At 41.6% G+C, this 26,618-nt stretch overlaps 1 protein-coding gene across 1 annotated transcript in view; it reads left to right on the top strand.

The window, feature by feature from the left end:
• Positions 1-5,736: 5,736 nt before the first annotated feature.
• IFT140 (intraflagellar transport 140) overlaps positions 5,737-26,618 on the top strand; it is a 75,098-nt gene continuing 54,216 nt past the window's right edge. The window contains exons 1-14 of the mRNA XM_063430603.1: positions 5,737-5,849; positions 8,119-8,292; positions 10,684-10,908; positions 12,447-12,568; positions 12,797-12,939; positions 14,422-14,597; positions 15,898-15,989; positions 17,142-17,248; positions 17,922-18,070; positions 19,359-19,562; positions 20,572-20,644; positions 22,235-22,326; positions 22,517-22,644; positions 24,062-24,179. Of these exons, the coding sequence (XP_063286673.1) occupies positions 8,149-8,292; positions 10,684-10,908; positions 12,447-12,568; positions 12,797-12,939; positions 14,422-14,597; positions 15,898-15,989; positions 17,142-17,248; positions 17,922-18,070; positions 19,359-19,562; positions 20,572-20,644; positions 22,235-22,326; positions 22,517-22,644; positions 24,062-24,179 (1,773 nt within the window). The 5' untranslated portion in view covers positions 5,737-5,849; positions 8,119-8,148. The remainder of the gene's footprint in view (positions 5,850-8,118; positions 8,293-10,683; positions 10,909-12,446; positions 12,569-12,796; positions 12,940-14,421; positions 14,598-15,897; positions 15,990-17,141; positions 17,249-17,921; positions 18,071-19,358; positions 19,563-20,571; positions 20,645-22,234; positions 22,327-22,516; positions 22,645-24,061; positions 24,180-26,618) is intronic.

Raw genomic sequence — 26,618 nt, 5'->3', positions numbered from 1 at the left:
CAGACACATTACTGGGAATATTATTGCTGTGGAGCTCTGCTATACACTCAGACACATTACTGGGAGTATTATTGTTGTGGAGCTCTGTTATACACTCAGACACATTACTGGGAGTATTATTGCTGTGGGGCTCTGTTATACGCTCAGACACATTACTGGGAGTATTATTGCTGTGGGGCTCTGTTATACGCTCAGACACATTACTGGGAGTATTATTGCTGTGGGGCTCTGTTATACACTCAGGCACATTACTGGGAGTATTATTGCTGTGGAGCTCTGTTATACACTCACACACATTGCTGGGAGTATTATTACTGTGTAGCTCTGTTATACACTCAGACACATTACTGGGAATATTATTGCTGTGGAGCTCTGTTATACACTCAGACACATTACTGGGAGTATTATTGCTGTGGAGCTCTGCTATACACTCAGACACATTACTGGGAGTATTATTGCTGTGGAGCTCTGTTATACACTCACACACATTGCTGGGAGTATTATTACTGTGTAGCTCTGTTATACACTCAGACACATTACTGGGAATATTATTGCTGTGGAGCTCTGTTATACACTCAGACACATTACTGGGAGTATTATTGCTGTGGAGCTCTGCTATACACTCAGACACATTACTGGGAGTATTATTGCTGTGGAGCTCTGTTATACACTCACACACATTGCTGGGAGTATTATTACTGTGTAGCTCTGTTATACACTCAGACACATTACTGGGAATATTATTGCTGTGGAGCTCTGTTATACACTCAGACACATTACTGGGAGTATTATTGCTGTGGAGCTCTGTTATACACTCAGACACATTACTGGGAGTATTATTGCTGTGGAGCTCTGTTATACACTCACACACATTGCTGGGAGTATTATTGCTGTGGAGCTCTGTTATACACTCAGACACATTACTGGGAGTATTATTACTGTGTAGCTCTGTTATACACTCAGACACATTACTGGGAATATTATTGCTGTGGAGCTCTGTTATACACTCAGACACATTACTGGGAGTATTATTGCTGTGGAGCTCTGCTATACACTCAGACACATTACTGGGAGTATTATTGCTGTGGAGCTCCGTTATACACTCAGACACATTACTGGGAGTAATATTGCTGTGGAGCTCTGTTATACACTCAGACACATTACTGGGAGTATTATTGATGTGGAGCTCCGTTATACACTCAGACACATTACTGGGAGTAATATTGCTGTGGAGCTCTGTTATACACTCAGACACATTACTGGGAGTATTATTGCTGGGAGCCCTGTTATACACTCAGGCACATTACTGGGAGTATTATTGCTGTGGAGCTCTGTTATACACTCAGACACATTACTGGGAGTATTATTGCTGTGGAGCTCTGTTATACACTCAGACACATTACTGGGAGTATTATTGCTGTGGAGCTCTGTTATACACTCAGACACATTACTGGGAGTATTATTGATGTGGAGCTCTGTTATACACTCAGACACCAACAATATGGAGCTCCTAGAAAAGAGGGAGTGTTAGGATAGAAAAGAAGGACAGAGAGATTTGGGTTCAAAATAGGGACTGTTCCTCCTAAATAAGGGCACTTGAGAGCTTTACATCCTCCAGCAGCGGTTCGCTTTTTCCTAGTGTACCCACAGCAATAGCCCTTTTCTCTGATCAAAACGTAACAGATATCTATAGTAACTGAACAGAAACCATTGTGTGTTGGCTCTGCCTGCATCACCTTTTACCAGTATCAATGAGCGCATAGCTTAAAGGAAGACTCTATAAATGTTAAAAAATAAATATAATGTGTTACTTATATTTTCAACTTTCGATAATTGGTCGATAATTGGTGAATCCAACTCTGAGCTTGTGGCATTTAGCGTCATCATGCTGTACGCAATGACCCTAAATGCAAAGATCTTAAAAAATCTCTGACAGACACAAAGTCCATGTTTCCCCCATCTTTCAGGTGATCCCATGCAGTACCTTATTTCTTATTACCTTAAAATTAACATAAACAGGGTTTACTTGAGGATCAAAGAAGAATTAGTCACCATATGCTCATTTTATTGCAGGAAACTTTTCACAGTGATGAAAGGAATGACCGTCCCACCCTCCTCCCCCGTCTCACGTTATAAGTTGTCATACTCAGTCATAGGAGTACCTAAAAGAAAGCTCACACTTGATTATTCACACACATAACACCATCCTTAAATATTGCCTTGATTTCCAACACCAAGATTGAACCCCAATAATCTTGATTACTTTCGGGGTCTTGTTATGTTATGTGCAGACCTTGCATATCCCACTAGGGATGTCATATGTTCTGGTACTGGTGGGGGTCAATAGGGGTGTTACACCATGAGTCCCTGCACCAGGTGACACCAACCCTAGTGTCGGCACTGCTTACATGTAGGCGTTACAAAATAACAAACACACAGATGCTATATTATATGTAATCATATTTCATCATTATTAATTATTGAACACAAGGACAGTTTTCTTTTATAGTTTATTGATGTTTAAAAGAAAAACTGCAATTTTTCTTTTGGGGACAGTTTAATTTCTCTTAACCACGGTGATTGCAATTAAATGGTTTATGGAGTTAAGGTGTCATACATTCCTACTGTACAAAACTGGAAGATTTATTATTCCTCCATCCTGGGTCAACTTGTAGTGCCATATCCTTGAAATACTGTGTACAAAGAACATCATTATCCCATGACTACCTCTACATCTAGAGTTACAGGCCATGTGGAAAGAATCATGGGACATTTTTTTTAATTTGCATGGTATGCCATGCCGTGCCTACATAACTGGTTGTTCTTTTCAGATCAAAATATAATACTGACATATTTTTTGTAAGTAAAAGCAAAACTAATAGCTAAATTGAAGTAAACTATTACAATGTGCCTGTACTAACGACGTAACAGGCCCGGTTCAAAGGGATTGACAACACAATAAATAAAATAGCTTATTATAGTGGTTATGGTGCTAAAACACTATGGGTACAGAATCTTTCAGCGCTGAGGTTTTCCAGCATTTTGCCAAATCCACATCACCAAAACTCTACTGCCCTAACCGCCTCTGCTGAAAAGCAAAAGTCTGAATTCCCCATTAACCCTTACAGATTCCTGTTCATCAAGGGCAGTCAGTGTAAGTCAGTCTAATGGACTTGCTGGGGATTTGCCCGCCCGCTAGATTCGCCCCTCTTTAATTCAGCCAACGTAATATGAAAGAATCCATTGTTAAAGTGAACATCATGAAGACATTATCTGGAGCCACAAGATTTGCAATAACATTCCATCTATACATTTGACTAGCCAAATATTACTGGTATGCACCCTGAATTTTGTATTATTATTTATTTTATATAAAAAGCAAACTATCATTGTATGCTCGATCATACGAGTCCTATGAGTCCTATTCAGAAAGTAATATACAGCTGTTCTTATTAATTTTAATTACTTTTTTAAATGTTCTAAAAATTAAAATGGTAAAGTGGCACAGTTAAAAATGAAGAAGAAACAAATATATTATTGCAGTTACAGGGCAGGGGCAGAGAGGTGCCTACTCAGCATACCTCCCAACATTTCAAATGGACAAAGACGGACACGTTCATTTTAAGGGTGTGATTGGGGGTGTGACCAGAGGCGGGGCTGTTACGTGATGCTTAAGTGACTTGCTAATAACAATTTACGCAACTAAAATGTAATTTAGAACAATAACTATGTATCTTATTTACACAGACTGATTTCTAAACACAGTTATTGTAGTTTAAAGACACATTACTGGGAGTATTATTGCTGTGGAGCTCTGTTATACACTCAGACACATTACTGGGAGTATTGTTGCTGTGGAGCTCTGTTATACACCCAGACACATTACTGGGAGTATTATTACTGTGGATCTCTGTGATACACTCAGACACATTACTGGGAGTATTATTGCTGTGGAGCTCTGTTATACACTCAGACACATTACTGGGAGTATTATTGCTGTGGAGCTCTGTTATACACTCAGACATAAATTAAAATAGAAACAAGGGATTTGGGTCCAGAATAGGGACTGTCCCTCCTAAAAAGGGTCACTGGGGAGGTATGCTATTGGCAAATCCAGTCTTCAATTATGCTCACTATTCCTTAACTGTACATCTATAGATGCGAGACATAAAATGCGCCAGAACTCAGATATTTTAACTGGTATCTCAGACTAGAGCAGGAAGGGACGGGGGCTGGCTTTTTGATCAAACTGTATTTTGTGCTGATAAAATGGACCTTGATCTCAAGATTAAAAAAACTGCAGTACCAGACCCTGTCACTGACAAGGCAGTTGAATAAGTAGTTACTTCAGTTTCCTACACCTATGTACCACCGATGACTTAGTCTGGGAGGAATCCATGGAGAAGCTGTCTATTGCCAGATTCGATAGAGTGGGAATCTGGATTCTCCTGAAAATGATTAACGTCACAATTTATAAAACAATCTTATACTAGTCATGATAACGATATGCATTAGGGCCGTAACCCTATGAAATCTTTCTTTATTTGCCCATGTCCCTGAAAATTTAATTTCCCCTTGAAGGGCCATTTAGCTGTAATGGATTTCCCAAATGAGCCACATTCTAGTCATTTGTTCTATGTGCTGTTGGTAGGCGCAGGAATAGTTCTACTTGGCTGTATGTAGAATTAATACGATGCCAGTAGAATACAAGAATACAGCTATTTTAATATGGTTGTCTCTACAGTGAATTAATTGGCATGTGGAATTTGAGCTATCCTGGGCATGGTGAAATTTTAACGTGGAACTGTCTAACAAAGCCTAGTCTGTTTTATGATTTGTATGTACACATTCTCTTGTCAAGCATTCCAGCCCTAATACTAAAAGTTTTTTTTTTTTTTATGTATTTGAGAGAATGGGTGTAGAGGAGACAACAATAAAAAATGATTTACATAGCGCCAACAGTTCTGGTTTATTTACTGACGGGATTATTTCCTATAGTGATCGTTCAAAGTGAATTTCAAATCTAAGTCCAAAGTAGCCGGACTACCAGACTAGCTTATTTAGAGAAAGTTTACGGTTTGATTAATTTGAACTTAAATTTGAAATTCACTTTGGAATCTGACTTTAGCGAATAACCCTGTAAATATAAAACTGTATTGAATACAAAAAAAAAAAAACCTTGCAAATGCAAATTATCGGTAGACCGATAATGTAAATATAAATTATTTGGAGAACTTTTCAAAAATCAGATTTTTCTTTTTTAAATCTCATTTTTGCCAATTCTGTGAAGTGTGAATTGTGAGGAATTGAAAGTAAAATGACTTCATACATGCAGCCTAAATGTGTCTGGATAAAGTGCTCCCTCTATACAGTTTTTGTTCAGCAAACCAGCAATAAAACAGTTAATGTAATGATATTAGTATAATTTGATAATTAGCATTCAGTGCTATTTCTTATTATACAAACAGCAGGGTGTGGTGGTTGTTTATGTACAATTAACCCTTGCAGGACCATATCCCATTGAGGACTTAAGGGGAACTTTCACAGCTGGGCATTTATTTATTTTTAAAAACATTAGCTGCGGTCTGGGCTTTCTATGGTGTAATTAAGAAAACACACAATAGTCTGGATGAGGATCATGGGAAACGTAGTCCATTGCTGCGTTTCACATGGTATTTTCGGAAACATTCGGCAGTTTCCGGAGTGCACTCGGCTCTCCCTCGGCCGCTGTTGGCGAAGGGTTGTCACGTGATGCTCCCGGCCCGTTGTCAGGGGTAACGGGAAGCGAAGCGGCCTGCGGTGCAGCTTGGAGCCTCACCAGAGCAGCCAAGGGGGATTAACGGAGGAGGGTAAGACCAGACCCGGACTAACCGAGGGGTTACACGGGGAGAGCCTAGCTGGAGGGGTACAGGGGCCGGTACTAGACATGCATTGAGCCCACCCATGGCACAGTCAGTGATCTCAGCCATGGCTGCCATTGGGATGCTGTGTTCAGGAGAAGAGATACCCCCCCCTAAGGTTGCAGGTCCACCATGTTCCCCTGGACACATCTCACTCTTACTGTTGATGTGCAGAACATGACAAGTGTATTCCTGCAGTATGCACTGTTCATATGCTGCATCCTTGCTCAATGACATGGGTTTCATCCAGCAGCATATTTATTCTACATACTGCCCACCCTACATAGCGCCCACCCTACATAGCGCCCACCTTACATACCGCCCACCTTACATACCGCCCACCCTACATACCGCCCGTCATACATACTGCCCACTCTACATACTGCCCACCCTACATACCGCCCGTCATACATACTGCCCACTTTACATACTGCCCATCCTATAAACTGCCCACTCTACATACTGCCCGTCATACATACTGCCCACCCTACATACCGCCCGTCATACATACTGCCCACCCTACATACCGCCCGTCGTACATACTGCCCACCCTACATACCGCCCGTCGTACATACTGCCCACCCTACATACCGCCCGTCATACATACTGCCCACCCTACATACTGCCCATCCTATATACTGCCCACTCTACATACTGCCCGTCATACATGCTGCCCACCCTACATACTGCCAATCCTATATAATGTCCATCCTACGTACTGCCCACTCTACATACTGCCCACCCTACATACCACCCATCCAACACACCACCCACCTTACATTCCGCCCACCCTACATACCGCCCATCCTACATACCGCCCATCCTACATGCCGCCCATTCTACATGCTGCCCATCATACATACTGCCCATCTTATATACTGCCCATTCTACAAGCTGCCCATCTTATATACCATCCTAGATGCTGCCCATTCTACATACTGCCCATCCTACATATCACTCATTCTACATACCGCCTATCCTACAAACTGCCCATCCTACATATTATTATTATTATTATAATGATTAGTATTTATATAGCGCCAGCTTATTCTGCAGCGCTTTACAATAAGAGGGGGATTTACCAAATGAGACAATAACAAAATGTAACAGGAACAATAGGTAGTTGAGGACCCTGCTGAAATGAGCTTACAGTCTAGAGGAGACTGCCCATCCTACAGACTGCCCATCCTACAGACTGCCCATCCTACAGACTGCCCATCCTACAGACTGCCCATCCTACAGACTGCCCATCTTACATACTGCCCATCTTACATACTGCCCATCTTACATACTGCCCATCTTACATACTGCCCATCTTACATACTGCCCATCTTACATACTGCCCATCTTACATACTGTACATTTTACATGTGCTGCCCCTCTATGTGTATAAGTGCTGGGTGTCCAGGATAACATGATGGGTCTAGCTGCCCTAACTAGGCTAGGGATGGCCAATTGGTAACCGCCCCCTGCTGTCTTAGAATTACAACCCTATGATACTCCGCCAGTCAAACGTCCTATAGTGTCTTCAAGGGGGCAAACTGATCTGAAACCGAAAATTAATAGGGGCGGACCTCGTTTACGCTATCCTCACCACTAAAATAAGGCTTGGTCATTTTGTATAATCTGTCACCACCATCTGCCACTACCATCTAAAAACAATGCATGGATCACATAAAGAAAATACGTTTTATCTCTTGTTGTGCTGCTGCAGAAATAAAAACCCTGATAAACTGCTAAATTGTTTGTATTACGTTTTTATCACAGTCTGATATTCAATACAAATCCAGGTTAATAAGATTAAATTAAATACATCTCTAACTGTGATGCTATCTAACATGAGTGCTTAATTCGTAGTCCTTTCCTGACAGTTCTTCTGGGATTCCCCTATCAGTAATGGACTCCTATACACATGTTCTGCCATAAAAAAATATCCAGAAGCACTTTGTCAGCAAGTATGCACACAGATGTCCACAGATACACAGAGATATATGCACACTGACAGATATACACACACACAAATAAAGAATGAAAACACATATTTCTAGGCACCTTTCTGTGGGCCCTGGACCAGTGACATTGGCTGTACCCCTGGCTGCTGGGACATGAACCCAAAACATGGAACTGTCACAGCAAATTTGAGACAGTTATGAATTATGCAAATATAGAACAGAAGAATATTCAAACAATGATAACTGATTTCTGTTTGTAAAAAAAGGTTGGTCCATGATAGAGAGAGCATCTCACAATGGCTGTGTACTTTGACCATCGAATAGAGCCTCAGGATGCTGAATCATCTCCATCCAATATCTCCTGGCACCGTCACCACGCAATGCTGGCTGTGGCCTCCAGTTCAACAGCCGGGGGCCGTGTGGATATATACAGTGAATTGGTAAGATGCTTTCACATTTCCAAGATAGAGCTTAACCCCTTAAGGACCAAACTTCTGGAATAAAAGGGAATCATGATAAAAACTATGTGTATTTCTACATTTTAATTGTATTTTGTCATACCTCACAAACACATATTTGCTAAATATAGGAGATAAGTAAATATACTATTTCCCCCTTTGAGTTGCAATAAAGACTACCCCCCCCCCCCCCCCCTTTACTAGAAATTAGCTTTAATCTAGATTATGATGTTCCACCGCACCATCTCCAGTAGCTTACACCTGGCTTTCAGAGACCACGCACACTTGTGCATCCTAATCTCTCAGTGTGCCATGACATTTGGAAATCAATAAACATATCTAATTTTCTTTGTAAGGTTTGACCTATTTATAGCTTCATAGAAAACAGTATATTTTTAATGATCCTTACCTCCAAGGAATCACATTCCTGCTTTGGGACCCCCTTCCTACTTTGGCGCCCTCTAAGACCTTTTAGAATTTTTAAAGGGGAGCTCTAAGTGATATAACCACTACAGTTCATTGCGCATGGTATAGTTTGAAGAGCCTTTAGGTTTCTTGTTTATTTTTCTCCCACCCAGCACCTAAAGACCAGCCTCTCACATGGAGATCTGATAATGTGGACGTTATTCTTCTGCATTACCGTTCCAACTTGGATGGCTATGGTTGGCTGCAAGTGTTGGGTGGGATTTGCTTACTCATATTATTGTGCACTGTTTATCAGTATCACCTTAGTAACCAGCAATGTTTACGGGTATATAACATATTCACGGCAATATAGCTCACAATATGTGTTTCAACTGTAACAATAATGTTTATTTTGTATAAATAAAAAATGTTTCATATTTCCATGAATGCTAGGTACCAGGAAATATCCCTTAAAGCGGCACTGTCATGGCCGAATCCCATTTTTTTTAACCCCCCTCCCGACTCCACTACATCTAACTGACCCCCTAGTCGCCCCAAATGCCCCATAAGTCCCCCATATTACCTATTTTTAAACTTTATTTTCTGCCCCGATCTATATTCTGGGCGCCACCATCTTTGTGTGGGTAGAGGAAGTCCCTGTGGGACACGTCATCTGCCCACACTAGATAACGCTGTGAGATTCCCACACATGCCCAGTGAAATATTTGGGCATGCGAATGGGAATTTAATCTATTCATTCTTTCGTCAGAATAGTTTTTAAAAAAAAAAAATTTACATTTTTTTTTCTGTTTACTAGACATGTCCCTACTCGCGGTATAGCGAGTAGGGGCTGAATTTACTAATACTAAGTAATCTTTACTTAGTATTAGTAAATGTGGCTGAAAGACCAATTTAGGTCTTTCAGCCTTTTGGTAGATAGCTCCCTAATACTGTGGGAATTAGGGAGTTATCTACTAAGTGGCTGCAAGATGCAGCCACAGCACGAATAGGATCGGAGTTTCATTCATTCAAATGAAATTGCGATCCGAACAAAGTCCCGAATTGCGTTCTAACACGAATGGAGAAACTGTTCTCATTCTGTTAGGACGCAATTCAGCAGTTTTGCCGGCGTTATGTCTAAGTGACAGGACGTTCGGCAATACTGACAGGGAGGAAAGCTAAGGATTATGGGAAAATTGCTCTGACCACCGGAAACGAAGCACACTTTGCTCCTCCGCTGGCCATAGCTGGTCATGGTGTAGGAAACCTCCAGAAGAGAAATAGTCCCTACTTTGTCTTAATTTTTAAAGAAAGCTAGAGCAGACAGGAAGAAATGAAGAACAGATCCTGAGAGAGGGAAAGAAGAGGAATCGATTAAGGAAAGGTAAATTCGGCATTACAGTGCCGCTTTAATAGTTAGAGATGCTGATATTGACAAACTCAAGAAGTCTTTTGTAACAGTTTAATTATTGTGTCACAATTGTCACTGCATTCTTTTTATTGCAAAGTATTTCTTCAAACCATCAATAAAAAACTGGTTTATGTAAAAAAAGGACAAATTTGTCTAATTGATAAGTTCCGTTCACAGTATAATTTATATAGGCTGAAAAAGCGTCAAAAGAGGCTTTTTTATTTTTTTATTTTTTAAATTGAAGCGATACTGTTTTGTTTCTAAAAGAGAAAAAAAAAATCCTCCTTGAGTCCTGCCTATCAAATGTTTCCTTGGATCAACTAACTGTTTATAATGTCTTTCATGTTTATTTACTAATGTGAAAATTTCAAGATTTTTCAGATTGAAGGCCAGACTAGCCAAACTAAAAGCAAAGCTGAATTTTTAAGTTTTGGCTATTTTAAATGTGATTTACCCCATTTATAATAATGACCGCCTCAATAAGTTAGTGCCATAAAGCTTTGCTAAGAATCTTTTTTATTTAAATCTGTTACTAAACCTTTTTTTGTCTCGTGCAGGGTGAACATAGAAATGACGCACATATTGAAAGGTCCTATCAGCCTACCATACTCAGCTGGCATCCAACGAGATGTATCCTGGCTGTGGGCTGGTATACAGGAGAATTGGTGGTTTTCAATGAACAGGAGAAGGAGCAGTATGCTATGCCACCCTTACATGGGGCCGAGGTCACCATGCTCGAATGGAGTAATAATAACAACAACCACTTAATCTCAGGAGACCAGGTAACTGCATATGATGTGTCTCACCTAACACTGCTGCTGGGAGTCTTACAGAGAGATTCTTGGTGGGCAGTGGGCATGTCCTGCATTTTAGAAACATGAGTACGTGATGGAGAAGAAAATTCAACGTTTCTTTTATTCCAAGCTCCAGTTTAATTCACTTATTATCAAGAAAGAAAAAAGTTACCGGCGCTCTTTCCACATCCCTATGTATTTTTAAACAAATGGAGGTTTTTAGTTATTTACTTATTATCATGATCAGCATTTGACATGGTCATTACTATTAGTTTAATGCTGTTTTTTTTTTTTTTTCTTTTCCAAACATGGAAAATTGCGGTCTAAGGAGCGTACACCCTCAGTGTGGTGGTAAAAGATAATAGGTGAATTCAAGGTTCCCTAGTCAATGCAGTGGAGTTTATAACTGATACTGCAAGTGCACTTTGGGGGATCCATAGAAACATAGAATGTGACGGCAGATAAGAACCATTCGGCCCATCTAGTCTTCCCAATTTTCTAAATACTTTCATTAGTCTCTGGCCTTATCTTATAGTTAGGATAGCCTTATGCCTATCCCACGCATGCTTAAACTCCTTTACTGTGTTAACCTCTACCACTTCAGCTGGAAGGCTTTTCCATGCATCCACTACCCTCTCAGTAAAGTAATACTTCCTGATATTATTTTTAAACCTTTGTCCCTCTAATTTTAGACTATGTCCTCTGGTTGTGGTAGTTTTTCTTATTTTAAATATAGTCTCCTCCTTTACTGTGTTGATTCCCTTTATGTATTTAAATGTTTCTATCATATCCCCCCTGTCTCGTCTTTCCTCCAAGCTATACATGTTAAGATCCTTTAACCTTTCCTGGTAAGTTTTATCCTGCACTCCATGAACCAGTTTAGTAGCCCTTCTCTGAACTCTCTCTAAGGTATCAATATCCTTCTGAAGATACGGTCTCCAGTACTGTGTACAGTACTCCAAGTGAGGTCTCACCAGTGTTCTGTACAATGGCATGTGCACTTCCCTCTTTCTACTGCTAATACCTCTCCCTATACAATCCACTGACTAACTATGTGTTTCAAGAGTGAGACCAAAAATAATAAAACAGAGTTGATGTTCAAGGTTTAGGGCAAGCAACAAAGATATCTTGGTTAAGGTCAGGGCAGCAAACATATTCAGGAATGGTGTAAAAACCAAAAGGTCAGGGAAGGAAGAGCAAATTAAGGAACAAACAAAACACAAGACGATATAGGGAGGGGAAGTGTGACAATTATGGAAAAATGGTTAAATAAAAGTCTAGCACAATGTTGAAGAAATATACTTTGTGTTTCATTGTAGCAAGATAGTTCCATTGTCACTGGACTTGAATCTACTTGTTTTTTTTTTTTAAATTTTCACGTAATCTTTAAGTATCGCACATTACTCACTAACCATTCATTATGGTTGTCTTTCAATAATTACTGAATAACTTGAAAGATCGTTCTTTATTGTGTTTCCTTTTCTGCGTTGGGTGGATACTTTATTTTATTTCTTGTATTGTTATAGCTTGGCGTGTTAGTGGTATGGAAGTTGGACCAGCGTGGACGTGTTCAAGGGATGCCTTTATTGAAGCATGAGTATCGCAAACCTCTGACTCACTGCCTTTTCAAACCTTTAGCTCCTGATGAGTAAGTGCCAGTTGTTCGGTTTATGACCTAAACAGATTTCAACCTACAACAATAGTATGTTTCCATTTCCATGCATCTTTTTCTTGTTTTGCATCGACCAGTGGAAATTATAATTTTTTTAATGTGGACTTAATGGCCATAACATTATCACTTCCTTGGAAGTCTTCCATAATTATATTTCTCATAGTTATTTTTCACCTCTTAATTTGCTCCCTCCTCCTTGTGCAGGGACCTGGCTCAGTTAGCCAAGGCAGCAGTCAGTGGGGATGAGCGAGCTCTGGACATGTTTAACTGGAAGAGATCTGAAAAGGGTTCTCCCTCTAAGGCAAGATCTCAACAGGAGTTCTCCTTTTTTGTCACAACAGGAGATGGTAAGATGGATTCTGAGCTGTGCATGTGTGTATACTTGCTCTGTAATGGCTATATACACCGATCAGTCACAACATTAAAACCACTGACAGGTGAAGTGAATAACATTATTATATTGTTACAATTGCACCTGTCAAGGGATGGGGGATATATTAGGCCGCAAGTGAACAGCCAGTTCTTGAATCTCATGTGTTGGAACTAGGAAAAATGGGTGTAAAGATCTGAGTGATTTTGACTAGATAACTGGGTCAGTGCATCTCCAAAACGACAAGTCTTGTGGGGTTTTCCCAGTTTGCAGTGGTTAGTATCTACCAAAAGTGGTGCAAGGAAGGACAACCAATGAACAGACTTCAGGATCATGTGTGCCTTGGGGAGCAAAGGCTAGCCGGTCAAAGGGATCCACTGCCCACCATTGATAGTGCCTCCAGTGGGGACGTGAGCTTCAGAACTGGACCATGGAGCAATGGAAGAAGGTTCTCTGGTCTGATGAATCACATTTTCTTTTAAATCAGGTAGATGGCTGTGTGTGTGTGTGTGTGTCATTTGCCTGGGGAAGAGATTGCAGCAGGATTCACTATGGGAAAAAAGCAGGTTGGCAGAGGCAGTGTTATACTCTGAGTAATGTTCTGCTGGGATACCTTGGATTCCACCATTTATGTGGATGTTACCTTGACACGTATCACCTACATAGAGATTGTTGCAGCCCAAGTACACCACTTCATGGCAATGGTGTTCCCTGATGGCACTGGCTTCTTCCAGCAGGGATGAATATTAATAATGAAGTTTCAGTTTGAAGACATTTTTTTTCCCTAGAGCTGAGAGGATAAAAGTCACTGTTTTAATTGTGCAATCAAATTCCCAGTGTATCTCCACAATTAAAGAAAATACCGTAAATAACATACGTTGACCCTAAACACAAATACCGTTTACCATTAACACACATTCAGAACATTATTCTGAAACCAGCAAGTTATATACAAATGGCTAAAATACCTGAGCAGCAACCATAGCCGACGTTGATATTTCTTTCTCAATCCGTTATTTTAGTCTTGAGTTTGCCATTTGGGTTTAAGTCACTAAAATGTGGTATTTAGTAAATAAACCACTGACACAATTAAAAAAAACAAAACTAAAGGCAGTTCAAGTTTGAGTAGGTGAGCAAGTTTTAGACCATTCTAGTTAAAAGTGAAATATTAAACCTTGCTCCAGAACAGTGGTTCGCAACTCAGTACCTCAAGGTACAGCAACGGGTCCAGGTTTTGTTAGTATGCCCGTTGGAACTGAATTGAGAAATAACTAAATACTGAATTGTGGATGTTCTTAGAAGACTGTGTAGGGGATCACTGCTGTAAAAAGACAAAGCAGATGCTCCCCCCCTCTTATTGCCTGCAGTTTGCTCTTTTAAAGGCACACATCATCACATAATGTGGCAAAACATGTGCTTTTGTTTCTTTTCTTATGGTAGTTACCTTTTTTGGTTGTAGGTTCAGTGTATTGGGTGAATGAGCAAGGAAAAAGCAGTCAAGTAGTGAGCATGGACAGTCCAATACAAAAGCTGATCTTTGTAGAGAAGAAATCCATACTAGTGGTGATCACTGAGAACCTAGTGCTATCACAATTTTTTGTCGGCCCAGAAGCCGAAGCTGATGAGACCTCAAAGGTAAGACGTGGAAAGAGAATGTATGAGTCCTCAGAATTGTTGATATTTTGTGTTTCTGCATTAAGTTGACCTAAACATTGATAATAGATTGTGAAAGTCTGATAAAACAAATATTTTAAGTCCGCAAACTTATCCCAAATTTACTGTCTCTTTTGAAATCGTACGGGACCCTCTGACAATCATTCAGCATTAAGTGGTTATTTAAATCCGATGTTCCTTTCAAGGAGCTGACAATCAGGTGTGTGTGTGTTTGAGGGACCCTTCTCCTTAAAATATGTATACAAATGTTGAATGCTGACATCAGAATCTTTCTCGCATGACTCATGTTTTTGTGCAATAAATTATATCCTTGTTAAAGGAACTCTTTAAACATCTCAAGTAGTTTAGCTTGCTGAAGTGCTTTATGTGTGAATTGTATGTCCTTTTTTTCATTTTACAAAAAGTGAAGATTTCAATAGAAATTTGCATTTTTATACATTAACCTTGTTACACCTCCCTAGCTGTCAGATCAGACAACAGGCCCTGTTACATCCTGGTTTGCTTATCTAAGTGGAGCAAGAGGTAGCTCAAGAGGCAGCAATTGTCCAGAGCACCTGTCTTGGAAAGACTTATCACTGTGCTGCATTGGGATGTCTGTGATTGGACATCCACAAAAAGTCTGGACGGGGAAAGAAGGGGAGGGCTTGTAAAGGCTGCAGATACTTGGATCTGCACCTTTTGCAAACCACGATTTTATATACCCACAAAGAAAATATACTGAACAAAATGCATGCATATGTTCTTTAGGGGTATATCAATTAAATTTTTATTTTTTATTTATTTTAATGGTGTGTTTCTTTAAAAGTAGGATCTCATAAATGAGACTGTATTATGAAGCTGGAAAAGGTTATAAAACTATTACTTTTACTTCCATAAACCTACAATAAAGCAAATACTCAGAGGAAATTCCACAGAAGTAATGTTTAAACTGAAATCCTACCAAGAATCACTGTAGGTCAAACGTTACGGTAGATGCATAGGGTGTGCTGCCATCTCCTACATAGCCAATGTCAGAGTTCATGAATTAACCATAAGATATACTGAACAGGAGTTATGGATCACAGTACAAAAATAACACTGATCACATTTAGAAATTGTACCAGTTGCAGGGACATGGGCTTGAAAATTGCCCACATATCTACCACTAGGGGGTGACCTGTTATTCTAGTAAGGCTGTTATGCAGCGCGGTGCAGCTGTATGTTGTAGTTCAATGTGTACATAACGTATTGAATTAATTTCATACATTGTTTGTTTGAACAGGTGAAACTAACTGGGAAGACTGGTCAAGCAGCCGACATCCTCTGGGTTGACAGCAGCCTCTTGATTACAGCCACCGGGGAAAGTGTTATACGGTAAATTATCCCATCATCCAGCTACGTATGAGTGGGTTTATTCATGCTCCAACTCGTACTACAATATTTTCCATCTCAATTAATGGTGGTAGCAGACACCGTGTTGTTTATAATTTATCAGTGTGAAATATTATGGTTCGCTATTTAAGACTTGTACTATAGTATATGTTATTGTGTAATAACACTGGATTTCGTGCTGTTCACCATGGAGGGAGAGAATGCTCACCTATTTACATGTAGCTGCTTTTCTACCAACAATCCAACTATAGATGTGATAGCTGTCTCTTTTATTCTTTGTTGTTTGCCTTCACCTCTGCTCCAGCTAGAGACTAATAAAGATGTCACTGTGCCGTGGAGCTAAATATGAGTGTGTGTCAGTGTGCTGGCGAAGTAAAAAATCAGTGTAAAGATTGGTTTTAAACCTACGGGTACATCCACGGCCGCTATCTGGCATCTGGGGTGGGAGTAATCATGATGTCCACGGATGCTATCTGGGGTGGGAGTAATCATGATACCGACGGCCGCTATCTGGGGTGGGATTAATAATGATATCCACGGCCGCTATCTGGCATCTGGGGTGGGAGTAATCATGATGTCCACGGCTGCTATCTGGGGTGGGAGTAATCATGATGTCCACGGCTGCTATCTGGGGTGGGAGTAATCATGATGTCCACGGCTGCTATCTGGGGTGGGAGTAATCATGATGTCCACGGCTGCTATCTGGGGTGGGAGTAATCATGATGTCCACGGCTGCTATCTGGGGTGGGAGTAATCATGATGTCCACGGCTGCTATCTGGGGTGGGAGTAATCATGATGTCCACGGCTGCTATCTGGGGTGGGAGTAATCATGATGTCCACGGCTGCTATCTGGGGTGGGAGTAATCATGATGTCCACGGCTGCTATCTGGGGTGGGAGTAATCATGATGTCCACGGCTGCTATCTGGGGTGGGAGTAATCATGATGTCCACGGCTGCTATCTGGGGTGGGAGTAATCATGATGTCCACGGCTGCTATCTGGGGTGGGAGTAATCATGATGTCCACGGCTGCTATCTGGGGTGGGAGTAATCATGATGTCCACGGCTGCTATCTGGAGTGGGAGTAATCATGATATCGACGGCCGCTATCTTTCTAATATTAGTTTCTCTTTAGGTTCTGGGATCTGGAGCGGGATGACAATTATGTGCTTTTCCTGGACGAGCAATTGGGATATGAATCTGGAGAAAACCTCAATTGCATTTCTTACTGCAGAGCTAAAGGTAGAGTCACATGCAGTCACCCCAGGGCTCTATTGTATTAAATGATATGGGGTGTAACTGTAAAAACAGTCACCACTATTAAGGGAACACACCCAGCTTATTGTGTGGGTCAAGGAGTTTTGATAAACCTTCCCAGCACCCAAAGCTTGGCCTCTCTGCTGATGACACGATTTCCGGTCTGCCTGTCTTTCTCTCTATATCCCCCTCTCTCACTCCTATCTTGGGGATTTGGAAACTCATTAAATATTAAAGAAACACAATAGAATCCCCCTTACTACCAAGCCAAACACAAATAACATTTTATTTAACTTTTAGCCCTCGCCACGCCAGCCTCCATGCTGCTCTTTATAATTTAAGCCAAACCAATTCTTCCTCATAGGGGAACATTGGGAGGCTAATGCACATATGCGGCAAATCGCCAGTCTGCGCTAATCGGCAGCTCCTCATTGAGAAACTTTGACTCAATGTATCTCAATGTGGAAACAGCCACTAGAGGTGAACTTAGGCCACAGTGTAAAAACAGCCTTTTCTCTGAGAAAGCGCGGTTTACATTCCTGACCTTGCAGGGACATATCGTATGCCCCAGAGCCACTACTTCAAGCTTTAGTGGGTTTGGTGACTATAGTGCCCCTCTAAGGTTAAATTTTTAACACGTTTTGTTTTGCCCATGTAGGTATATTGGCAGCTGGAACCAATAAGGGCAGAATAGCTATGTGGGGAAAAGCGCCATCTACTGGACAGAAATCTTCTAGGACAGATGGAAAGGAGAGTTGGAAACTTAAACCGCCAGCAGAGCTTGAGGGGACCATCACTCAGATTAAGGTGAGAAAATATAAAATGCTAACTTAACAGAGTTATATATTGCCATTATTCACAGCCTTTATTTGTCCTCAGTGCCACTTTGCTTATGAATGTAGTGAATTGTTTTTTGCTTAACTGATAAAAGATCATTAAATATTTTTTACAGAGGAATCATCACTAATTTTGAAAATCCCCCCATGTAATAAATAATTGAAAATCACCTATACCTTGTATTAGCTGTGTATTCTTTCCATGCTCTGTTTTCATTTAATGGTAAATTTAACAATAGATAAGGATTACAAAATGCATTACTTTTTTTCTTCTTTCTTTTCAATTTGTCAAATTTTATTGAATTGAAGTGAGTCTTGCATTGCACATAAAATATACCAATTTCAAAGGTTGATCATATGATTGTCATCTATTGAGTATAGAAACATCTACTATGGTAGAACGGGAAAACCAAACAGAGAATATTTGCATATTATACATTTCAATGGGCTGAAATTAATCCAGTGCTGACCATAGAAAGCCTCATGGCTATTTCTTTTGTAGTCAATAGTACAAACAATCTGGCCCTCTCCTGGAGGTTGTACCTGTTCTCCTGGAGGTTGTACCTGCATATTCATCATCGTATCATATGAGAGAAATTCAGTGAATAAATTTCCCTTCTAGTGAGATGTGGGAGGATTTCCATGATCAAGCTATTACAGTATTTGCTGTGATCAAAACATGAAATGTTTTTTTGAGTTCTGTTTTCGGCAGATCCTGTTGCCACATAAATAGACAGGTTTCCAGTGAGGGTCTAAACTTTATACGAAGTAGTGAGTCATCCCATGAGCCAATATGTGTAAATTAAAATGCAAATGAACAATGCAGTTAAAAAAATATACATGCATTTACTGTTTTTCATAAAGCTATTTCCAGGCTGCCTAAAATGTGGCCATTTCTTAGCCACAACACTTGCTTCTGCTGCTAAGCTGATTTGCCTCTTTTTTTTCAGTGAACTTCCTTCTTTGTAAAGGGCAATGTCCAATCAAATACTTCCCGTGAAGAAGCATTGTGGACATAGGGAGACTTATAGAGCATATTATAAATGCTTAACACACACACACAACTATTGGGAAGCCAATAGTTAATATAGCCCAAAAACATTTGGAAGCTATGAAAATACATGGGAAAAAAATTATATAACCTTATTAAATAATACATTGTGTGTATGTGTCTACGGCATGGAGTATCTGTGTGAGTGTGAATGTATACAACTGTTTTATAGTTGATGACTCTTCTGACCATTTCTATCTCCATGCAGTGGGGCTCCTCCAAGAACCTCCTCGCAGTCAACAATGTGAGCTCCGTAGTGATTCTCAGCGAACATGTCATGTGCTCTCACTTCCACCAGCAAGTTGCGGCTATACAAGTTGCTCCCTCTCAGCTCAATGTGACCTACTTCAACACCGGAGCAACACATAACTTGAGAACCGATATGCACATTAAAGGAGTCTTTGTCACTAAGGTGAGCAATCCAACCCTAGAGTTAAAGTAAACCTCTCCCAAAGAGGTTCATTCACTAAACTGGGAATTATGGAGAAAGTGTCTATTATTAAATATATATATGATTCTGTGGCACTTTATACACTATAATTTATATAATATTATATAGAGAAAAATATACTTCCCTTTAAAGTCCCTGCAGCTGCTACAAAGCAGTAAACATGTACAAAACGAATATAGATAAAGTTATACTGTGTAGAGTCAAGAAGCAGCTGGGGGACCTGGGTAAATAAAACTGTTTGCAAACTTGTTTTCACTTTGTCAGGGAACGGTGCCTGGAGACTTCTGACACCATATCCACTGCAGTGAGCCATTGTGATAAGTTCCCCTTTAGAAAGGCACTGTCACTTATATCAATACAAATTAGCTATGGGATTGCTATTCGCATTACACCCTTCCAATAAGGAGGCATTGGATTGGCTGAGATCATCACTAATGATGATCTCCGCCAGGTGAGACCAGCGTGGCGTGGGAATAAAGGTCAGTACAGTTTGTTCCCCGTTTTTATTACAAGAAATTCAAACGTCTAAATCAGCAGGAGTATACTCTAAAGTTGTATTTCCAAAATTAGAGTGCTACTTTCATTATCCTCTTACAACATACATTGGTCTGTTTGTGCTGCTCATAATATGAAGGTGAGAGATCTTTGTAGAGGTTACAGAACTTGCTCCAAATGATTTCAAGAAATAATGTTATGACATTTGCTCAATAATTTGCATTTAATTATAGTAATAAATTGTTTTAAGTGAAAGTGAATAAAGATTTTTTTCTGTAGTTTATCTATAATTAAACCAATAAATCTGCCTTAGAGATGGGCTCCTTTAAATATTTCACTTAGGGCCCTAAAACCAGAGCAACACCTTATAGTATGCTCAGAGTTATAAACGTGGCAGGTCCGTTTCTTTCTAGATATGCGGTTCTTTTAAGTGGTTTATTGTTGCATTTCTGATTTATGTCTGTATTATTTGCAGGAATCAATCGCAGTATGGAACCGGAAGCAAGTCACGGTGTATGAACTGTCAGGAGCAACATTGAGAAATACAGGTAAGATGGTTAGATGTGTCCCCGAGGGGTCTATTAGATGTGTCGCCGAGGGGTCTACTGGATGTGTCCCCGAGGGGTCTATTGGATGTGTCCCCGAGGGGTCTATTGGATGTGTCCCCGAGGGGTCTATTAGATGTGTCCCCGAGGGGTCTGTTAGATGTGTCCCCGAGGGGTCTGTTAGATGTGTCCCCGAGGGGTCTGTTAGATGTGTCCCCGAGGGGTCTGTTAGATGTGTCCCCGAGGGGTCTGTTAGATGTGTCCCCGAGGGGTCTGTTAGATGTGTCCCCGAGGGGTCTGTTAGATGTGTCCCCGAGGGGTCTGTTAGATGTGTCCCCGAGGGGTCTGTTAGATGTGTCCCCGAGGGGTCTGTTAGATGTGCCCCTGAGGGGTCTGTTAGATGTGCCTCGGAGGGGTCTGTTAGATGTGCCTCGGAGGGGTCTGTTAGATGTGCCTCGGAGGGGTCTGTTAGATGTGCCTCGGAGGGGTCTGTTAGATGTGCCTCGGAGGGGTCTGTCAGATGTGCCTCGGAGGGGTCTGTCAGATGTGCCTCGGAGGGGTCTGTCAGATGTGCCTCGGAGGGGTCTGTCAGATGTGCCTCGGAGGGGTCTGTCAGATGTGCCTCGGAGGGGTCTGTCAGATGTGCCTCGGAGGGGTCTGTCAGATGTGCCTCGGAGGGGTCTGTCAGATGTGCCTCGGAGGGGTCTGTCAGATGTGCCTCGGAGGGGTCTGTCAGATGTGCCTCGGAGGGGTCTGTCAGATGTGCCTCGGAGGGGTCTGTCAGATGTGCCTCGGAGGGGTCTGTCAGATGTGCCTCGGAGGGGTCTGTCAGATGTGCCTCGGAGGCGTCTGTCAGATGTGCCTCGGAGGGGTCTGTCGGATGTGCCTCGGAGGGGTCTGTTGGATGTGCCTCGGAGGGGTCTGTTGGATGTGCCTCGGAGGGGTCTGTTGGATGTGCCTCGGAGGGGTCTGTTGGATGTGCCTCGGAGGGGTCTGTTAGATGTGCCTCGGAGGGGTCTGTTAGATGTGCCTCGGAGGGGTCTGTTAGATGTGCCTCGGAGGGGTCTGTTAGATGTGCCTCGGAGGGGTCTGTTAGATGTGCCTCGGAGGGGTCTGTTAGATGTGCCTCGGAGGGGTCTGTTAGATAAGCCTCTGAAGTGTTCTACTTACTGAAAAGGCAAACCTTTGTTTCCGCAGGGATTTGGGGTTCTTGCAGTGAACACTTCTAGAACTAGTAAATGGCTGATGTCTGTCAGCCAATCATGTGACACAAGTTGGTGGTTTGGCCAGCAAAAGGGGTGGTTTCGCCCAAAAAGAGGATGCTGTAGCCTCGGTTGAATGCTCGGTTCCAAACCCATAAATGTGTGACATGAGCCTAAAGTCCGTACTTTCCCGCAGACTCCAGAACTGTCAGGAGTTATGTTTCCCAGTCAGTTCTGAATGCAAGCTAGCCAACACATTGCTAACATCCAATATCTGTGAATACTTGAATTGTCCCTTTACTGTTAGCAATCTGTACATATCTCATCCATTATATGTACTTCCAGGTTACTGAATACCCAATGCGTGACTTTTTCATTTTGTTTGGTTAAGGTTCCTTTGCCAGTGACTCACCAGTGCTTGCAATGCACGAGGAGAACATTTATACAGTAGAACCTAATAGAGTTCAGATTCGCACACTGCAGGTGAGCCTGAAACCCTGTATTTTTACAATTCGAAAAGTCTATTGCCGTGTTTTCTTATCTTCGTTATTTCTTATAATGTCCCACAACATTCATACGTGACTGATTCCAAAGGCTGAGCTGAAATCATATTGTAATGGTAGCGTGTGAATCACCCTTTTCACTTCTTTTGTTGTAATATTCTTTTAATCAGGGTACAGTGAAACAGCTGCTGTCGTTCTCCAAACCGGAGGGGAACCCGTTCATGTTGGACATTTGTGGGAGCTTCCTGGTGGTAGCCACAGACACTGCTTACTTCAAAGTCTTTGATCTCTCAAGAAGGTAAAGTCGCGGTTGCATGCAGCTTCACGAACACTTAAGCCTTGTTCATTTACATCTGGTTTCACTGAGGAACATATAAGCATAACAGACCACAAGATTTTGGCTAGAGCGGCCCTGGCACACCCTAATACAGAGTCAACTCAATTTGCAGATAATCTGTTTAGGTCTCACTTTTGTGTGAGCTCAGGATAGCTTATTATAGAACGTTCAACTTGGGCAGGACTAATATCGAGAGGGGGCAAGTGGCTGGGGCTATGTGAACGACATAATTAGTTTCATGGACAACCTTCCTGGTTGGATTAACTCTTAAAATCAAAAATAGCCAAACTGGTACCAATGCTGACTCTTGAGATTTTTATCCAGTTTGCTTTATTGGCCTTAAATATGAAATTCTCTTTGAATTCACTTTGAATTCCTGATAATTCATACTTTGGTGAATATCCCTATATATGTTTAATATTACAACCCCTGACTGATGTCCCAGAACTGGATCCGGCTATCTGCTTGTCTTTCCACCGTATGACTTGGCAGATCTATTGTAATGTTTTCGAAGAGATCATGGTTATCTCTGTCTCCCCCTGGTCCATAGTCCCCCCCAAAATATTGTCTACCTTATTTTTAAAATATTTTTTTGTTGTTGTAAGTATGATTAATTAAATATAGACAAGTTAAAAACATACCGGTATATAAAGTTATCTTTTTTGTTTGTTTATAGATTTAAGAGATTGATCCTTGGGACTTTAATAAAACCTTGTAACCGTTTAATAAAACCATTTAATAAACCCCCCTCCCCAAAAGAAAAAAAATATATATAAAAACAAGAAAGTGAAATGGCATGAGACCAAAGAGAAAGTTTGATACAAATGGTTGGAGAGAGGGAAAACACGCTCCAATAAATAAGAAAGTGTAACACACTTGTATTGCAAAAAAATGTAAAGCAATCATACTGTTAACAACCTGAATGTAAAAAATTGTAAAGACTGTGCAAAAGTTAATTTAAAAGGACACTCCCAGCTGAATTTGAGCACATCCATCCAATACATTATATAGATCATTTAAAAAGGTAAAAATAGCCACTTTTACATTTCCTGCATTTGCTTAAAATCCCCAGGGTTTCTAGCTTCCTGCAGCAAACTTTGCACAAACTAGGAACTAGCCGACACCTCTCACCAAACTTAACACGTCCATTCTAAGCAGATCAGTATAGAGCAGCAGTTACAATCATGAGGTTAATAAAGTGCTGTTTAAACTGATGCAAGGAGATAAGATCTTTTGGTGCATGAAGTGTCCCTTTATTTTGATAGAATTCTGAAATATCCTCTTTAAAATCCGATGCATTAACATTGAAATGCCAGTGTCTGCCAGAGCAGGTTAAGATGTCAGGGTTTGAATCATGTCATTGTGTTTTCATTCAAAGGGAAGCCAAATCTCACAGCAACTGCAAAAACCTGTGTGAGCTGGTACCAGCGGTGGGAAGCATTGTATCGGTCAAGTGTAACTCCAACGGCAGCAAAGTCAGCATTCTAGCAAACCGGGTACGTGTTATCAGTTCTCAGGCCTCCCTCCTGGTGTCTGTATTCATTGCAAAGAGAATGTCTACTGGCAAAGTTTAGACCTTTCTCTTTCCCGTGTAAAAGGACATCAATATCTATGGTACAGGGTTAATTTTGTCAGCAAATCTCAATTTAGTTTTAGTCCTAGTCTTTTAACTAAAACACCGTTTTAGATGTATTTTAGTCATCTGAATTGTTTTATTTTTAGTTGACTAAATCTCCAGTGGACTTTAGGCCTCTATCTGTCTCTTTTGCCCCCTTCCCCAGCACCACATGTGTCTCATTTTTTCTCCTCCCTCCTCCGTGTTTCTTACCCGCCAAGGTTAATTTTAGGTGCAAATTTATATCAAGTTAAGTTATGGTCTTTTGACTAAAAAGCCATTTTAGTTTTAGTCATATTTTAGTCATCTAAATTGATTTAGTTTTAGTCGACTAAAATCTGGCTAACCTTGTTAGTTGACAAAAGTAACACTGCTATGGTACTAGTCAGTTGGTCACTGCACGATCACTCTGCGTCAGCTAATACTCGCATTCTGATAGATACACACACGCACAATGCAACACATCATACACTCCCATTTATACCGTATAATAACCCTCATTATATATTCGCTGGTAGCTGCGAGTTTATAGGAATGTAGATCCGCACCCAGGGCTCACAAACAGTCTCGGTGTTGCTGATGTTTCTGATCTGAACAAAATGTGACACATTTCCATTTTCCACATGCACAAAGCCCATTAATTCATGATTTTCATGGGAAACACGCAATGCTACCGACACGCATATTGCAAGACACGATTCACTCCCTTCGCACAGAAACACGCAGATATGAAAAACACAATCAGGGTGATTTACTGAAGTCAGAATTTTTGAGAATTCAAATTTAAATCCAAAATAACTAAAATGGGAAAAAATCAGTTATGCTTCCAGTTCAGCTGCTTTTGCCTTTAACCCCTTAAGGACACATGACGTGTGACAAGGGGGGCGGGGCCTGACTGCCATGGAGGGAAGACCTGCCTAGCTAGAGCTCCTCACTGGAAACAGCTAAAACGGCACTTCTCACCCACAAAACGCACTAAAGCATGATTTCAAGCGACCCACCTGTTATCAATCCCCACGGGGAACCGGTAATGCGGCCCATGAGCGGACATCGGACAGTCAGCACTACCCACGAGGGCAAAAGGCCCGGTGAGTACAGTACGGGAGAGGCGGCCGACCTCCCAACCTGGAGCTCCCCGGAGACCGGCTGCTACAAATGGGTAACCCGCAACCCCCCCCCCCCCTTGGACCGGCGGGGGTGATCCCGGTCCACCTCGGAGGACCCTCTACAACACGGCAGTACCCTTGGGGGGGGCGAGCCGTAGAGCCGCAGGGCCTACCTAAGATGGCGGAGACCACGCAGGTCCCAAACAGCCACGAGACGCAACATGACCCAAAGTCCAGCCTGGACCGAATCTTTGCAGACTTTTGGCGTAAACTCGAGAGCAAACTGCACCAAGGGGTCCTAAAAGCAACGGAAAACCACTTACCTCGACAACCTCCACACGCCCCGCAGCACAAGTCAGCTACTCCAGCAACCAAAGTCACAAGATGGCGGCACAGGGCTCGACACTCACCTCGCGTACGCAAAACAGCACAGCGGAGAGGCCTGCTGAAACCAGGCATAAAACCCCCACAAGCACCCACCACATCGGGGGTGACCCTGCTCCAGCAACCCGATCCAGCTATCCGACCCCACCAGCACCTGTCAGTGAGCGGCACCACAACGAGGCAACAAGAGCACTCGCAGCAGAGAACGACGACCAAAGCAGCTCCCAGCCAGCATCATGGTCCCTCGGTGCCAGCCTGGCGACAGGGTATCGGCTAAATGAACTGCCACGCATGGGGCCCTCTGCATCCATATTACAACTTTGGGACAAACGCTGCCTTCCTGAACCCCTATTTTCAGGGTTTCAGTTTCCCAGACGTTGGAATCGGCTGACTGTGCTCAGGTCTCTGACTGGTAAAGCTCCAACTAACCTGGAGTTTACACTAAGCAAGTTTAGATATTACTGTTTTCTTGTGTTAATACAAGCGGACGTTTTCTTGTTTTATCCAGCACTATCTACTGCATTTATACGGCACTAAACATAAATATGTCCTAGCGTTAATGTACCCAAACTCGTTATACTCAGGATACAATGCACAAAATAAGATGTCATTTAAAATCGCTGCCTAGCCTGCCGTCACTGGCAATTGCCATGTAATGAACCTCTTGCATGCAACTACAATATCATAACGCTTAAATTGAGTTAATGCTTTGTTTACCTAAATTACTAAGGCTAAACGATAAATGTACCACAGGCGATAACAGCATAACCATACTTATCTATAGAAAAATGTGCGACCATGCAAACCACTGTCATACTCCTTATCTATGT

This window comes from Pelobates fuscus, chromosome 8 (genome assembly GCF_036172605.1).
Source record: "Pelobates fuscus isolate aPelFus1 chromosome 8, aPelFus1.pri, whole genome shotgun sequence".
NCBI classification, from domain to species: Eukaryota; Metazoa; Chordata; class Amphibia; order Anura; family Pelobatidae; genus Pelobates; species Pelobates fuscus.
This window is presented reverse-complemented; position numbering and strand designations above follow the sequence as displayed.